Source organism: Barbus barbus, assembly GCF_936440315.1.
Source record: "Barbus barbus genome assembly, chromosome: 35".
NCBI lineage: Eukaryota > Metazoa > Chordata > Actinopteri > Cypriniformes > Cyprinidae > Barbus > Barbus barbus.
The window spans coordinates 596,573-610,000 of record NC_136763.1 but is presented as its reverse complement, the minus strand read 5'-3'; the positions used below and the strand labels follow the sequence as shown (position 1 = coordinate 610,000).

General features: G+C 36.0%; 1 protein-coding gene across 1 annotated transcript in view; it reads right to left on the bottom strand.

Annotated features, from left to right (window-relative positions):
• Positions 1–352: 352 nt before the first annotated feature.
• LOC306855244 (lysyl oxidase homolog 4-like) overlaps positions 353–13,428 on the bottom strand; it is a 31,219-nt gene continuing 18,143 nt past the window's right edge. The window contains exons 9-15 of the mRNA XM_079393784.1: positions 12,109–12,276; positions 10,935–11,097; positions 9,430–9,673; positions 8,365–8,480; positions 6,966–7,102; positions 3,889–4,000; positions 353–1,649 (exon numbers count right to left, since the gene is read on the bottom strand). Coding sequence (XP_079249910.1) covers positions 1,579–1,649; positions 3,889–4,000; positions 6,966–7,102; positions 8,365–8,480; positions 9,430–9,673; positions 10,935–11,097; positions 12,109–12,276 — 1,011 coding nt within the window. The 3' untranslated portion in view covers positions 353–1,578. The remainder of the gene's footprint in view (positions 1,650–3,888; positions 4,001–6,965; positions 7,103–8,364; positions 8,481–9,429; positions 9,674–10,934; positions 11,098–12,108; positions 12,277–13,428) is intronic.

Here is a 13,428-nt window from a genome sequence, read left to right as displayed (position 1 = left end):
TTTTCTTACTCATCTGGCAGATATTTGTTCTTGTTTTAATCATAAACACTTCATTTTGATCCGTGTCTCAGAAAAACAAGACTTCATATCTTCACTTCACATCTCCAGTAAAAGAATCTTGAGTTGAGAATCTTTAGACCTTTGCACTGGATCTGGTTTCAGGGTTTCTGCAGGTGTTATGAATGTAAATTTAAAACTGTTTTAAGACCATCAGCCAGATGAGATTTGCTCTTATGTGTGGTTTTATGCGAGTTAATGTATGCGTGTGAAGTATAATAGTTGTCTGCTGAAGTCAGTCATTATTATTATTATCATGACTTTCATGCAGTATGAAATATCAGATTTCTTGTTTGACACGAGATGTTTATTTTTCAAGTATTGAAGCACAATCTGTAAAACAAGCGACCGCCTGTTTCTCTTCATAGAGAGAACGCCTGAGGTCAGACAAACCAGAGTTCATGAACCTGTACATGCCGATACAACAGTGATGAAACCTTTGTTACACAGATTCTGCTGCTCCGTTTGAGCCAGTAACAATTATAATAAAGTATAATAATATTAAAGACTAAATGAGCCACTAAAACCAGCACCAGTGGCCAGAGACATAAACATGAGAAACAACGGCTGACCGACACGGAGGGTAAGAAAAAGAAACTTCTTTAGAAAAAAAGGCTGTATAAAGTCAGGATTGTGTGTTAGGATTCACAAGTCATTCACACTGATGAAAATATCAGAAATCATCTACAGATGCGCTTCTCAACCTTTTTGACTGAAAATCATCCAAACCAATATTCAACAATAATTGTGACAAATGTTTTATGCTTGTTTTTTAACTTTAATATATTGATACCAACCTTAATTTCTGTTAATAATAAACTATGATTCATTTTGTGATTCCAAAAGTTCCCAAAACTTTGTTCTTTGATAAATTATTGAAAGGGGAAAAACTTTTTTTTTTTTAATTTAAAGTATCGTTTAGAATTTTTTTTTTTAGCATTTTAATTTAGACTTTAAAAAAAAATGTAATCAGCATTTTAATTTAGAGTTTGATTGATTGAAATTTTTTAAAAATAGTCACCCTGGTTGAGAAGCGCTGATCTACAGAGATATTTTAAAATGAAAAAAAGGGAATAAACATGTTTTATTTCCAACAGACCAAACTAGCATACTGAAAAAATTAAATAAATAAAAAATGTGTGTGAATTATGAAAATAAGCACAAGAAGCAGGGGAAAAAGACACTTTTTGAAAGAAAATTTCTGATGTTTACTTAAGATCATCCTGAAAAACAATGTTCCAATTTCATGACTGAGTTTCAATATTAGTATTATTGTGTGGCATTACATTATTTCCTGTGGATCTGGAATGGGTGATGAATCAATACACACAAGAGCCGCATCCAGATGTGCTGGAAACTCATGAAATCTCTTCATATAACAGCAGGAAGTTCTTCTGATCTTCTGCTTCATGAATACTGGCCGAAATGCACTGTAAACGCCCACCTGTCAATCATCGCACTAACCCCACCCCCTACCCGTCAATCACGCAGGCTCCGCCCAGCTAGTGTTGCTCCACTCCATCAGAGGAAGTTGTTTGAGATCTGACGCTGGTGTTCAAACAGGTCCTCTACCTCTGCGCTGTAAGCATCGCCTGAAACACCAGCACAAAACAACTTCAGAAATTACACATTACCAAGAAACGTTAATTAAACCTGCAATTTTCATGTATAAAAACTGAAACAGTTTTTTACGGTGGCCGAGAGAGCTCAACGTGCTGCAACTTCAGAAAACACATGCAAATAGAAAAAACACCAGCAAATCAAGAAAACATCATCATTTTGACAGCACATGTGCTGCAAATCCTTAGAACACATGCAAACTGAGAAACGCTGCAAATCCTCACAACACATGCAAACTGAGAAACGCTGCAAATCCTCACAACACATGCAAACTGAGAAACGCTGCAAATCCTCACAACACATGCAAATTAAGAAAGGCTGCAAATCCTCACAAAACATGCAAATTAAGAAACGCTGCAAATCCTCACAACACATGCAAATTAAGAAAGGCTGCAAATCCTCACAAAACATGCAAATTAAGAAACACTGCAAATGCTCACAACACATGCAAATTAAGAAAACACTGCAAATCCTCACAACACATGCAAATTAAGAAAACACTGCAAATCCTCACAAAAACGTGCTGCATGGACCACAATGGAAATGTTTCAAGGGGACCCAAAAAAAGTGACGGACCAGCTGGAATTTGCTTATTGTGCAGTGGCTATTTGGTTGAGTTGTTGGTGAACTGAAAAAGGTGAGTGTTTTTTTGTTGTTGTTGTTTATTTTAACACCCTGATTGCATAATTTATTTGTCTTTTGGATATTATTAGATTAATAATGACAAATTACACGATTAACGTTATTATGTGAGATGGCTTATCCTCAACTAAATATAATTTAAAGGTTAATGAAAATAAATTCGCAATGCTTCATTAATTGTTAAAACCAGGTCAAAATAAAAATGTCAGTAAGAATAATATTTTAAAATGTATTCAGGCCCTTTTAGTAGGCTAATGAAAGAAAGGACATTTGCATGTGTTGAGGATTTGCAGCGTTTCTTAATTTGCATGTGTTGTGAGGATTTGCAGCTCATTTCTTAATTTGGATGTGTTGTGAGGATTTGCAGCTCATTTCTTAATTTGCATGTGTTGTGAGGATTTGCAGCGTTTCTCAATTTGCATGTGTTGTGAGCATTTGCAGCGTTTCTCAATTTGCATGTGTTGTGAGCATTTGCAGCGTTTCTTAATTTGCATGTGTTGTGAGCATTTGCAGCGTTTCTCAATTTGCATGTGTTGTGAGCATTTGCAGCGTTTCTCAATTTGCATGTGTTGTGAGGATTTGCAGCGTTTCTTAATTTGCATGTGTTGTGAGCATTTGCAGCGTTTCTCAATTTGCATGTGTTGTGAGCATTTGCAGCGTTTCTTAATTTGCATGTTCTGAGGATTTGCAGCTCATGTGCTGTCAAAATGAAGATGTTTTCTTGATTTGCTGGTGTTTTTTCTATTTGCATGTGTTTTCTGAAGTTGCAGCGCGTTGAGCTCTCTCGGCCACCGTAGTTTTTTCTTGTAAAATGTACTCCAATAATCTTTGGAGTTTTATTTACAGCTTAAAACAAAGATCTTTTTTTAAATTTTCTTTTAGTTTTGTTATTTACTGTAAAATTAATTCTAACAAAAAATTACTTTGCGAGAATTTCACTTAGAAATTTCTAGTAAGTTTCACAAATAACTAAAAAAGACCACAAGTAACAGGGTAAAGCTTATATAAATAAAAGAAATAGGGAACGTTTTTCATATAAATAAAAATGCATAAAATTATATAAAAATGGTTTAATTCATAAATTTAAAAAATGTGTAATAATGTACTAAATAAACATTTTAAGACAGGTGTCATAAGTACTAAATGTTTTTAAATTTTCATGTATGTATTTACTTTTTTCCCTTTTTTTTTTTAAATTGGGCAAATAGTATAGTTTTGTAATAATAAGAAAGTCTTGTAAAACATATTCCAATAATCGTAAACTTAATAAACGTTAAATTCTTTAATTATTTCAACTGTATGCATTATTCATTTTTATTTATTTTTTATTTATTATAAAAAAAACTTTCAGTAATTGTTTTTAGACAGGTGTCAAAAGCACTAAATGTTTTAAAAAAAATTAATGTAGTTATTGTTTCTATTTTCTTTTTCTTTATTGGTTTGTAGTAGATGAATGTCATATTTTGTTGAAGTAGTTTTTGGAGTGTAGTTGTCAGATTGTTCTCTGGATCCGGAGCAGCTCGAGCTGATATTATTACAGTATGTTCAGACAGTATAAGAAGCTCTCACCGGTGTGGCAGCTGTACAGATAGACGCGTCCTCCGTCGTAGCGGCAGCGGCAGCGCATCACGTTATTCTGGAAATCAGACTCGGCCATATCGAGCGACGGATTGACCTCCACCTGCGGACACACAGCCGTGAGTCTCCATCCCGAGCGATCTCAGACCACATTCAGACTTCATCTCTCATCTGATCAACAGTAATCTGATCCGATTCTGGCCTTCGGGTTGGAGCAAATCTTCAAAATGGGATTAGATCACAAAATCCAATCCTTGATTTGATCTGGATTAAATCCTCAATTTGTGTTGTTCAAAACGTTTTAGTAAAATTGGGATACATTTGATCCGAAAAAACAGGATTATTCTGATTCCAGCAGTAGAGTGGATTTCAGGAACAAAAATATAATAAAACTTTAAACCTGGTCCTAAAAATAAATAAACTAAGCGCTAAAATTCAAACTGGATTGAGGGCAGTGTGGAAAAAACAAAAGACACTGCGTTATATCCAAGTATACTTTATTAGAACGTTACATTTTTTTTTCAAATAATTAAATGTAATTTTTTTTTTTTTATATCTTCAAAATCAAATTATAACATCAAATTCATCAAACTTTTTTATTTATCAAAAGTTTTATTTTTGCATTGAAATGCAAAAAAATATATAAATGAAATGGATTAAAAATAATTTAAACATTTTAAAATCTTATCTCTTGTTTAATTATTTATAAATGTTTAAAATGTAACATTTTAATATAGTTTGATTTTTGGCCCTTCATATTTAAAGGTTTTGACTCCTGATAAAGAGGAATATAATCACATCAATTACGTAAATATTAAGCCACTTCAAAAAACAAAGGGCCTAATTTATAGTCTTAACAGGGACAAACACTGATATTCATAAATAGCAGTCATATCCCATAATATCTCTATGAATATGAAAGTGAGATTTATTCATGTTAATGTTATAAGAATGTGTCTCAGATCCGTCATGAGCCAAAATCACAAGATTTTTTTTTATCCCTGAACTTCTTTTGTCATTTTTTTTCTATCTTTAAAAACTTTTCTCTTTGTTCTCAGCAACATAAGCGAATAATGTCTATAGTTACAGTAATTCTACAGTAATACTTCCTGCTTCCTGACAGCGGCGCCTGGTGGTTTAGATTTGCACTGCAAGCTGATCTTATTTTGATCCTATTCTGTTGGTTTTGTGAGAAAACTGTTTATGAGAGCGAAAACAATTTTTAAAAGTTTTTTTTTTAAAGAAAAAAAATGTTTTTAAGAAAGAAAGTTTCTAATTCATAGTTTTTTGAAAAAGCAAAGTTTTTGAAGACAAAAAATAGAAAAAAAGAAATAAGTATTTAAAAAAGAGATAAAAAAAAAAAAAACTTTTTTGAAAAAAAACTATTCAAGAGAAAAGAGTAGAAAAAGAGTAGGAGTGTAACCCCGGCATCCTGGCCATATTCAGCCATTGGCCTCTGACCATCATGGCCTCCTAATCATCCCCATACACTGATTGGCTTCACCACTCTGTCTCCTCTCCACCAATAAGCTGGTGTGTGCTGGGCGTTCTGGCGCAATATGGCTGCCGTCACATCATCCAGGTGCTAATCACTGGTGGTGGTTGAGGAGATCCCCCCTTCTATGTAAAGCACTCCGAGTACCCAGAAAAGCGCTATATAAATGTAACAAATTAATAAGAGAGAAAAAAGTTGAAGACAAAAAAACTGAAAAAATAAGTTATTTAAAAAAAAAAAGAGAAACTTTTTGAAGACAAAAAAAAACTGCTAAAAAAATAAAGACAAAAAAACAATTTTGAAGAGGAAAAAAATCTGGATAGGCATAAGCATCAATAAGCATTTTTGACAAAAAAAAGAGTTTTTGAAGAGAGAGAAGTTTTAGGGAGAGCGAGAGACTCAGCTGAATGTGGTTCAGAGTTTCAATAGAAGAATGATTCTCTGGGGTAATGAGCTCGTTCTGTTCTGATGAGGCAGATTTTCCTTCCCACACCGAGACCGAGCGGAAAAACCATCGACACGGGTTGATCATTCCTCACAGACGACTATTGTTTCACATATAAACACACTGACCAGAAACTCTCTGCACTCACACTCTTCATTCACTGTATTTTTAGATGCTTTTCAGAAATAAGGAGGTCACCAAGAGGAGGTTTTGAGAGGTTTGGTCAGGATTAGTTTCTATTTAACCTTCTGGTGCTGTACTGAGGTTCCCCAAGGCTCGGTGCTTGGACCACTTCTCTTCTCCATCTACATGTCATCTTTAGCATCTGTCATTCAGAAGCATAGCTTTTCATATCATTTCTATGCTGATGACACTCAACTCTACTTCTCCTTCCAACCAGATGATCCGACTGTAGCTGTTCACATTGCAGCCTGTCTGACAGACATTTCTGGTTGTATGAAGGATCATCACCTTCAACTCAACCTTGCTAAGACAGAACTGCTCGTGGTTTCAGCCAACCCAGCACTTCATCACAACCTCTCTATACAGATGGGTTGGTCAACCATAACTTCTTCCAGGACAGCCAGGAACCTTGGTTCAAGGTACTGATGCTTGCCTACAAGACAACCACTGGCACTGCAGTATACCTAAACTCTCTAGTTCAGACCTACGCACCTCCAGAAGCGTGCGTTCTGCAAGTGAATGATGCCTCGTAGCGCCATCCCAAAGAGGCACAAAATCATAAAATCTTTTTTCACTTCAGCAATAATCTTAAAAAGCATCTTTAAAACGAGATCAAACGCAAGTCTGTGCTCCAAACAATTCAAGATTAACAGCAGTTTAAGATGGAAATGTCACTTTCAGGTCTGTGCTCAAAATATTAATAAATGGATCAGAACTATTTCCTAAATATAAGTTAGTACCATAAAATCCCCTAAAAACACAAAATATTCCAGGAAAAACATTATCCAACTGAAATATCACTGAAATAAAATATTTTGGTCATTTTTGACGCAGCACCGGGGGTTCAGTGTGTGTCTGGGTCAGAGTTAGGGTTAGATTAGAGTGTGACCTCTGACCTGGAGGATGAGAATGTCAGGGTTAGGGTTAGATTATGTGACCTCTGACCTGGAAGATGTAGTCTCCGGGCCGCACGTCGGTGATGTCCACCCACTGGCAGTCGATGTCGTGGCGGTATGTATCCCAGCAGCCCATGCTGATGCCCTGATCGCCCATGTTATAGCAGGCGTAGCGTTTGGTCAGGCCTGTGTGAGGACCAGCTCATCATTAACGCTCTCTCAGTCAAACAGAAAACATCGCAGCGTTTCTACTGTGCTCTTATTCTGCGGGGGTTGTATTTCACTAAATACATGCAACTTCAAAAATCTCCTGACATTTTTGTTCCAATGATCAGCTCATTATTTTCCAATTATTATGCAGAAAATGTTTGTGAAAAAAAGAAAAATGTTTTTAAAGTGGGAAACAAAAAAAGTTTTTGACAAAAAAAGTTTTGAAAATGTATTTTTTTTGTAGTAAAAAAAAAAAAAAACAAAAAAAGGAAAATTTTGGGGGAAAAAACAACTTTGAAAAAGAAAAGAGTCTGGAAAAAATACCAAAAAAACAGAGAAAAGTATTTGGAAAAATACAAAAAAGAGAGAATTTTTTTTTTTTTGAAAAATACCAAAAAAAAAGAGAAAAGATTCTTTGGAAAAAAAAATAGTTTTTGAAAAGAAAAAAGTTTTTGATAGAAATCTTTGAAAAAAATACAAAAATAGAGAGAAAGAGTCTTTGAAAAAAAAAAAAAATTATTTGGAATTGAAAAAAATTAAAAAAGAAAAAGTCTTAGACAAAAAAATAAAATAAAGAGAAATGTCTATAAAAAAGTCTGAAAAAAAAGTGAAAAAGAAAAATATTATTTAAAAAAAAAAAAAAAAGTGTATATATATATATATATATATGTATAAGTTTTTGAAGAGCACAGTGTTCTGATCTTTGACTCATTATTATCCAATCAGTTTTTTTGGTGTATGATTCTGAACAACAATATGATTCTGAAAGTAAAAATACAATTTATAAGTATATTTTTGGCCTGATACTTACTTTTAATCATCAGTATCCATATTTTCACTTAAATATAGCTTTTTTACACTCCTGTAAATAAATAACTAAAATGATTTGTCTTTTTCCCAGTCATTCAGGAGTAAATTTGTACTATTTCTACCTGTTAAATATTGAAATATTTTAGACCTGGGCTTAACTAATAAAACGTATTTAGAGCATAACATAAAAAATGATGTTGTTTCAAGATTTTACTAATTTACATGATTTTTCCAGGTCTAGTATCATATTGATTAAAAAAAACTAAAAAAATAAACACGGGGCAAAAATATTAAATAAGAAAATAAATTCTTAACACATTTAATAACATGAAAATAAGAAATATCTTCCATTGAATCTATTTAGGCTAATTTAAATGCTGATGTTTATCCGTCAGTAGTGTTAATGAGTGTTAATGAGGCAGCTTGACCTTCGGGGCAGTACGTGTCCTCCAGACAGAAGCTGGCCTTGTGACCCTCCGCGACCTTTGTGCCGTTCAGGGTCAGGAGGTCGTAGTGCGTGAAGACCTCGATGCTGTGGTAGTGCCTGTAAGAGACGAGTCAAACACTGCCGTCACGTGACACCAGCCTGGCCTCTGATTGGCCTGTAAAGCGTCACATGACGGCTCATTGGCTGCTGGTCGAGAACAGAAACCTGAGAGTGGCTGGAGCGAGAAACGACCAATCAGAGCGCAGCTCTCACACAAACAGACTCCACCACAACATTTCTCATTTTCATTAAAACAATACAGAAAAATTCATACAAATTATTCAGACATGTTTAAAAAACTTGACAAAAGATTTGACATTATGATTTAATAACTTTAAGTGTTTATACTTCTACTGTTTTTTTACGGTGTCATGTGAATGATGTATGTGTTGAATGCACTGTGAAAGCAGTGCTGAATGACCCAGAGTTCAGCCACAGACACTGATCTCGTGCTGCGGGTCAAGACCTCTGGAAGAGACCAGAGTAATAAGAAATGTAAAAAACTGTAATTAGTCTAATTTGACATTTTATGATTTCATTCATTTTAGTAAGAGCTTTATTTTCATTGTTTTATTGTAAAATTATTTATTTATCCTAATTTCACATTTATTATCACTTCAATTAATTTTAGTAATAGTATTTCATTTATTATTATTATTATAATTTGACATATTAATTTATTTGTTTGTGTTTTATTTGAATTGCTTATTTAAAAAAAGAATATTTATTCAAATTTTATATTTTGTTTATTTAATTTTAATAACATTTTGACATGTAATTAATGTTTGGTAAATGTTTTATTTTTATTGCTTAAGTTAAATATGAATTATAAGTGATATAATATTTTAATATTAAATTTATGATTTAATAATTCAGCTTTTTTTTATCAAGTCTCAATCTCCAGTCTGGGAAACCCTGTATTAATATATTATGTGATTGTTAATTAATAATAATAAATGTTTAATAATAATGACAAACACACACAAGAGTGCGAGCGGGCTCTCACCGGTGGCACTGGTGCCAGGTCCAGGACTCTCGCGAGGATCGCGGTCTGAAGTCGGCTCGGCCGAGGTTCATGATGCGCGAGGAGAAGCGCAGCAGCCTCCGGTGACCGTACGGCCAGTTCATGCGCGCGGCGGACGACGACAGACAGTTCTCCTCGTGAGCGCAGGTCAGCAGATGCAGCGGCCGGTCCTCCAGATACGCAGACTCCTGCACCAGCTGCGCATCGATCACCAGATCCGGAGCCGCTGACCGACACAACACACACACACACAGAGATACACACACACACACACACACACACACACACACAGAGACACACACACACACAGAGATACACACACACACACAGAGATACACACACACAGAGACACACACACACACAGAGATACACACACAGAGACACACACACACACACACACACACAGAGACACACACACACACACACACAGAGACACACACACACACACACACACACAGAGATAAACACACACACACACACGCACGCACACACACACACACAGAGACACACACACACAATTCATAATTTCCATCATTTATGAACACATTTGCATGTTCGTGATTTTCTGATGTTGGTGAATGGTCACATGACATGCAGATAAATTGATATGATACGTTTTTTTTCTGTAAGTTTTATTATTATTATTTTTAAATGATTTATTTATTTTGAACATTTGTATCATTTGATTAATTTTAGTGTTTCATATTCATTGTTTTATTTACAAATATTTTCCATGAATATTTTCATGACTTAATGAACTTTACTTTTATTTTACAATTTGTTATTTTCAATAATCATAACATTGTATAAATTAATTTCTTAGTCAGCATTTTTTGGTTTTATTTTCAATTTATTTTCATATTGGCATTTTAATGATTTATTTAATTTTTTAGTAAGAGTTCACTTTGTTTTAATTAGAAATTATTTATTTTAATGTTTTGAATAATTTTAGTTTTTTTTTACTCAAATGTTTAACTTTTAAAATGTATTTAAATTGTATATTTGTACAATTTAATTATTGGTGTTTTATTTTAATTGCTTATTTAAAAAAATATGTATTTATTTGTTCTAGTGTGCATGTGTGAGTGTGTGTGTGTGTGTCTGTGAGTGTGTGTGTGTGTGTGTGAGTGTGTGTGTGTGTGTGTGTTTATGTGGTTTATGAGGACACAAATGTGTATAATGACATGGGTATGACAGAGGTATTACAATATGAAGGTGGTTTATGAGGACACTGCCTATGTCCCCGTAATTCAAAAGGCTTAAAAAACATACTAAATGGTGTTTTTTTGAAAATCTAAAAATGCACAAAGTCTCCTGTGAGGGCTAAGTTTAGGTGTAGGGTTGGTGTAGGGCAATAGCACACACAGTTTGTTCAGTATAAAAACCATTACGCCTATGGAGAGTCCCCATAAACCACAAAAACCAACGTGTGTGTGTGTGTGTGTGTGTGTGTGTGTGTGTGTGTGTGTGTTGAGGTGTGTTCGTACCGTCCGCACAGGTGACTCCGGCGGCTCTAGCTCCGCCCCCTCGAGGGCAGTACACCTGTCCGTTCCTGTTGCACTGCTGGATGGAGATCTCGGTGCCGATGCAGTGTGTTCCGCTCAGAATGACGTCCTCGGATCCGGAGCTGCTGGGCCAGTACCAGGTCTCCTGCAGACGGACCGAACACGTGACTGAATCCGCAGGAATCCACACAGAGTCTAATAACGCCTGCTATTACAGCTAATTCATGCACATTATCAAATATTTTCCACGGTTCTCTCCACCGTCTATTTAGCGAGAGCCGTTTTTACACAGGCTTTTATAAGAGTGCAGATGTGCTGCAGTCCAGCGGCTCTATTTTGGGTTTGTTTTCTCTCTGGTTTCCTGCTCTTTCCCTGAATCTGTGCAGGGCTGTAATTACCTCTGCATGGGAAACAACAGCCCTGAAAACAAAAGCTCTGCGGATGTAAACAGTGACAGTGAAACTCATTCTGCTCTCCATTACTGAATAAAGCCACACTGAATGAGTAGCTCAACGTGTCTCATTTCAATGTGTGATTATTCAGTAGTCGCTCGGAAGAGTCTCTTTAAGCTGCTTCAGCTCTGCTTTGACAGAGTCTGTGCTAATAAACAAGGGTTACGGCCTGCAAACAGATGTTTGGCACAAAGACATGACATTTCTGACACCCGTTGGTCACAGAAAAGAAATAAAGTCAAAAGGCACTGACATGTTTTCCATTCCGCTGTTTTATTCGTTGTGATGTTTATATATAAAATAAAACCAAATACAAGAATTCTGGATTCTTGTCAATCAACTCTGGTGGAGGGATCTGTACAGAACTACATCATTCTGACAGCACTCTCAGAACAGCCTGATTTAAGAGAGAGGAATTTAAAATAGGGATTTAAAGAAAACACTGAGTGGACTTTTATCATTATAGGATGGATGTGTACACACACGTCCAACACACATTTATGTTCAAACAACTTGTAAAGTGAATTTTGCATCCGATGACCCCTTTAACAGACTCGTTCACTGTCGTTCATTCAAATATTTTTCCCACCAAACGTTCGTCTTCTTGTGAACATTCTGGTGCAACACCACGATTTAGTGAATAAATGCGTCTCCATCGTGAGATCTGTGACGTACAGATGTAGTTCAGAGTTAACGTCACGTACCTGATGGGCTCTGGAAGCGAAGCCGAAGCCGAGCTGTCGACACACCACCATGGCTTCATTAATGCCCCAGTTCTCACTGCAGACGGAGCCCCAGCGCTGCTGACCGTTCACCTCCATCAGCACCTCCACCCGGCCCTCCGCTGCCTCGCGCCCGCCCGCCAGACGCACCTGAGCATTACACGACACACAGCAGCCTCAGAGTCACTCGTCAGGTGAAATACCACTGCTTCGGTTTTGCTCAGAAAATACGGCTGCAAGCAGCATTTAAGGGGCCGAGCACAACCAGAGGGAAAATGAGGAGATAAGCATCAGAACAACTGAAAAAATTAGTAATCAAAGACATTTCTGAATGATTTAAAGCAAAATCGTAAAAAAACAAACAAATGCAATCACTTGTAATATGATTTAATTGCTGAGCACTTTTGACCCATAGGTGGCGCTGTGACAGAATTGCTATGATGTATTCAGTGTGAGGTCAAAGTTCGGTGTTAATATGTTAAAGTATCGCAGTGTTACAGCTTCAAAATCATTTTGGCCTCATGCCATCAAATTTGTTGATGTGTTAAACGATAACAGTTTTGGTGTATCGGCACAAACTCAATGGCTGTCGGCATGATCTAAAGATGATCTGAATCAAATTTGGTGAAAATCAGACGAATAGTCTTGGAGAAGGTCGAAAAAGGAGGTTTTCAAAGAAAATCAAAATAACAGACAGGAAGTCTGGCTTAACTGGTATCTTTGTTCTCAGCATGATACAAGGAATCAGTCTCATGACCTCTGGGTGGCGCTGTGCTGAAACTGTGCAGGCATGGATGTCCTAACACACAGCAAGTTTGGTCTGAATATGTTAAAGCGTTGCAGAGATACAGCCTCACGTACACATGCTCTTCATCATATTTGTACACGTTATTCGAGAACAATTTGACTAAACCTGAATTCCATAACATTTTGTCAGATCTGATTTGATTTTCATGAAAATCAGACAAACAGTCAAGGAGGAGTAGGTTTTCAAAGAAAATCATAATGGCAGACAGGAAGTTTGTGATTGGTATTGATGCTCTCGATCCAGGGAATCTGTCTCCTGACCACTATGTGGCGCTGTGCTGAAACTGTGCAGGTGTCCTCAGGTCATGGTTGTTCTTACACACACTTTTGTTTGGTCAGAATATGTAAAAGCGTTGTGGAGATATATCCTCATGTCCACTTTGGCGTGCTCCTCATGAAATTCGTCCCCATGTTATTCGAGAACGATTTGACTAATCAATTTGAATTCTTAAACTTTTATCGGCATAATCCGAAGATGATCTAGTTTTCTTTTTG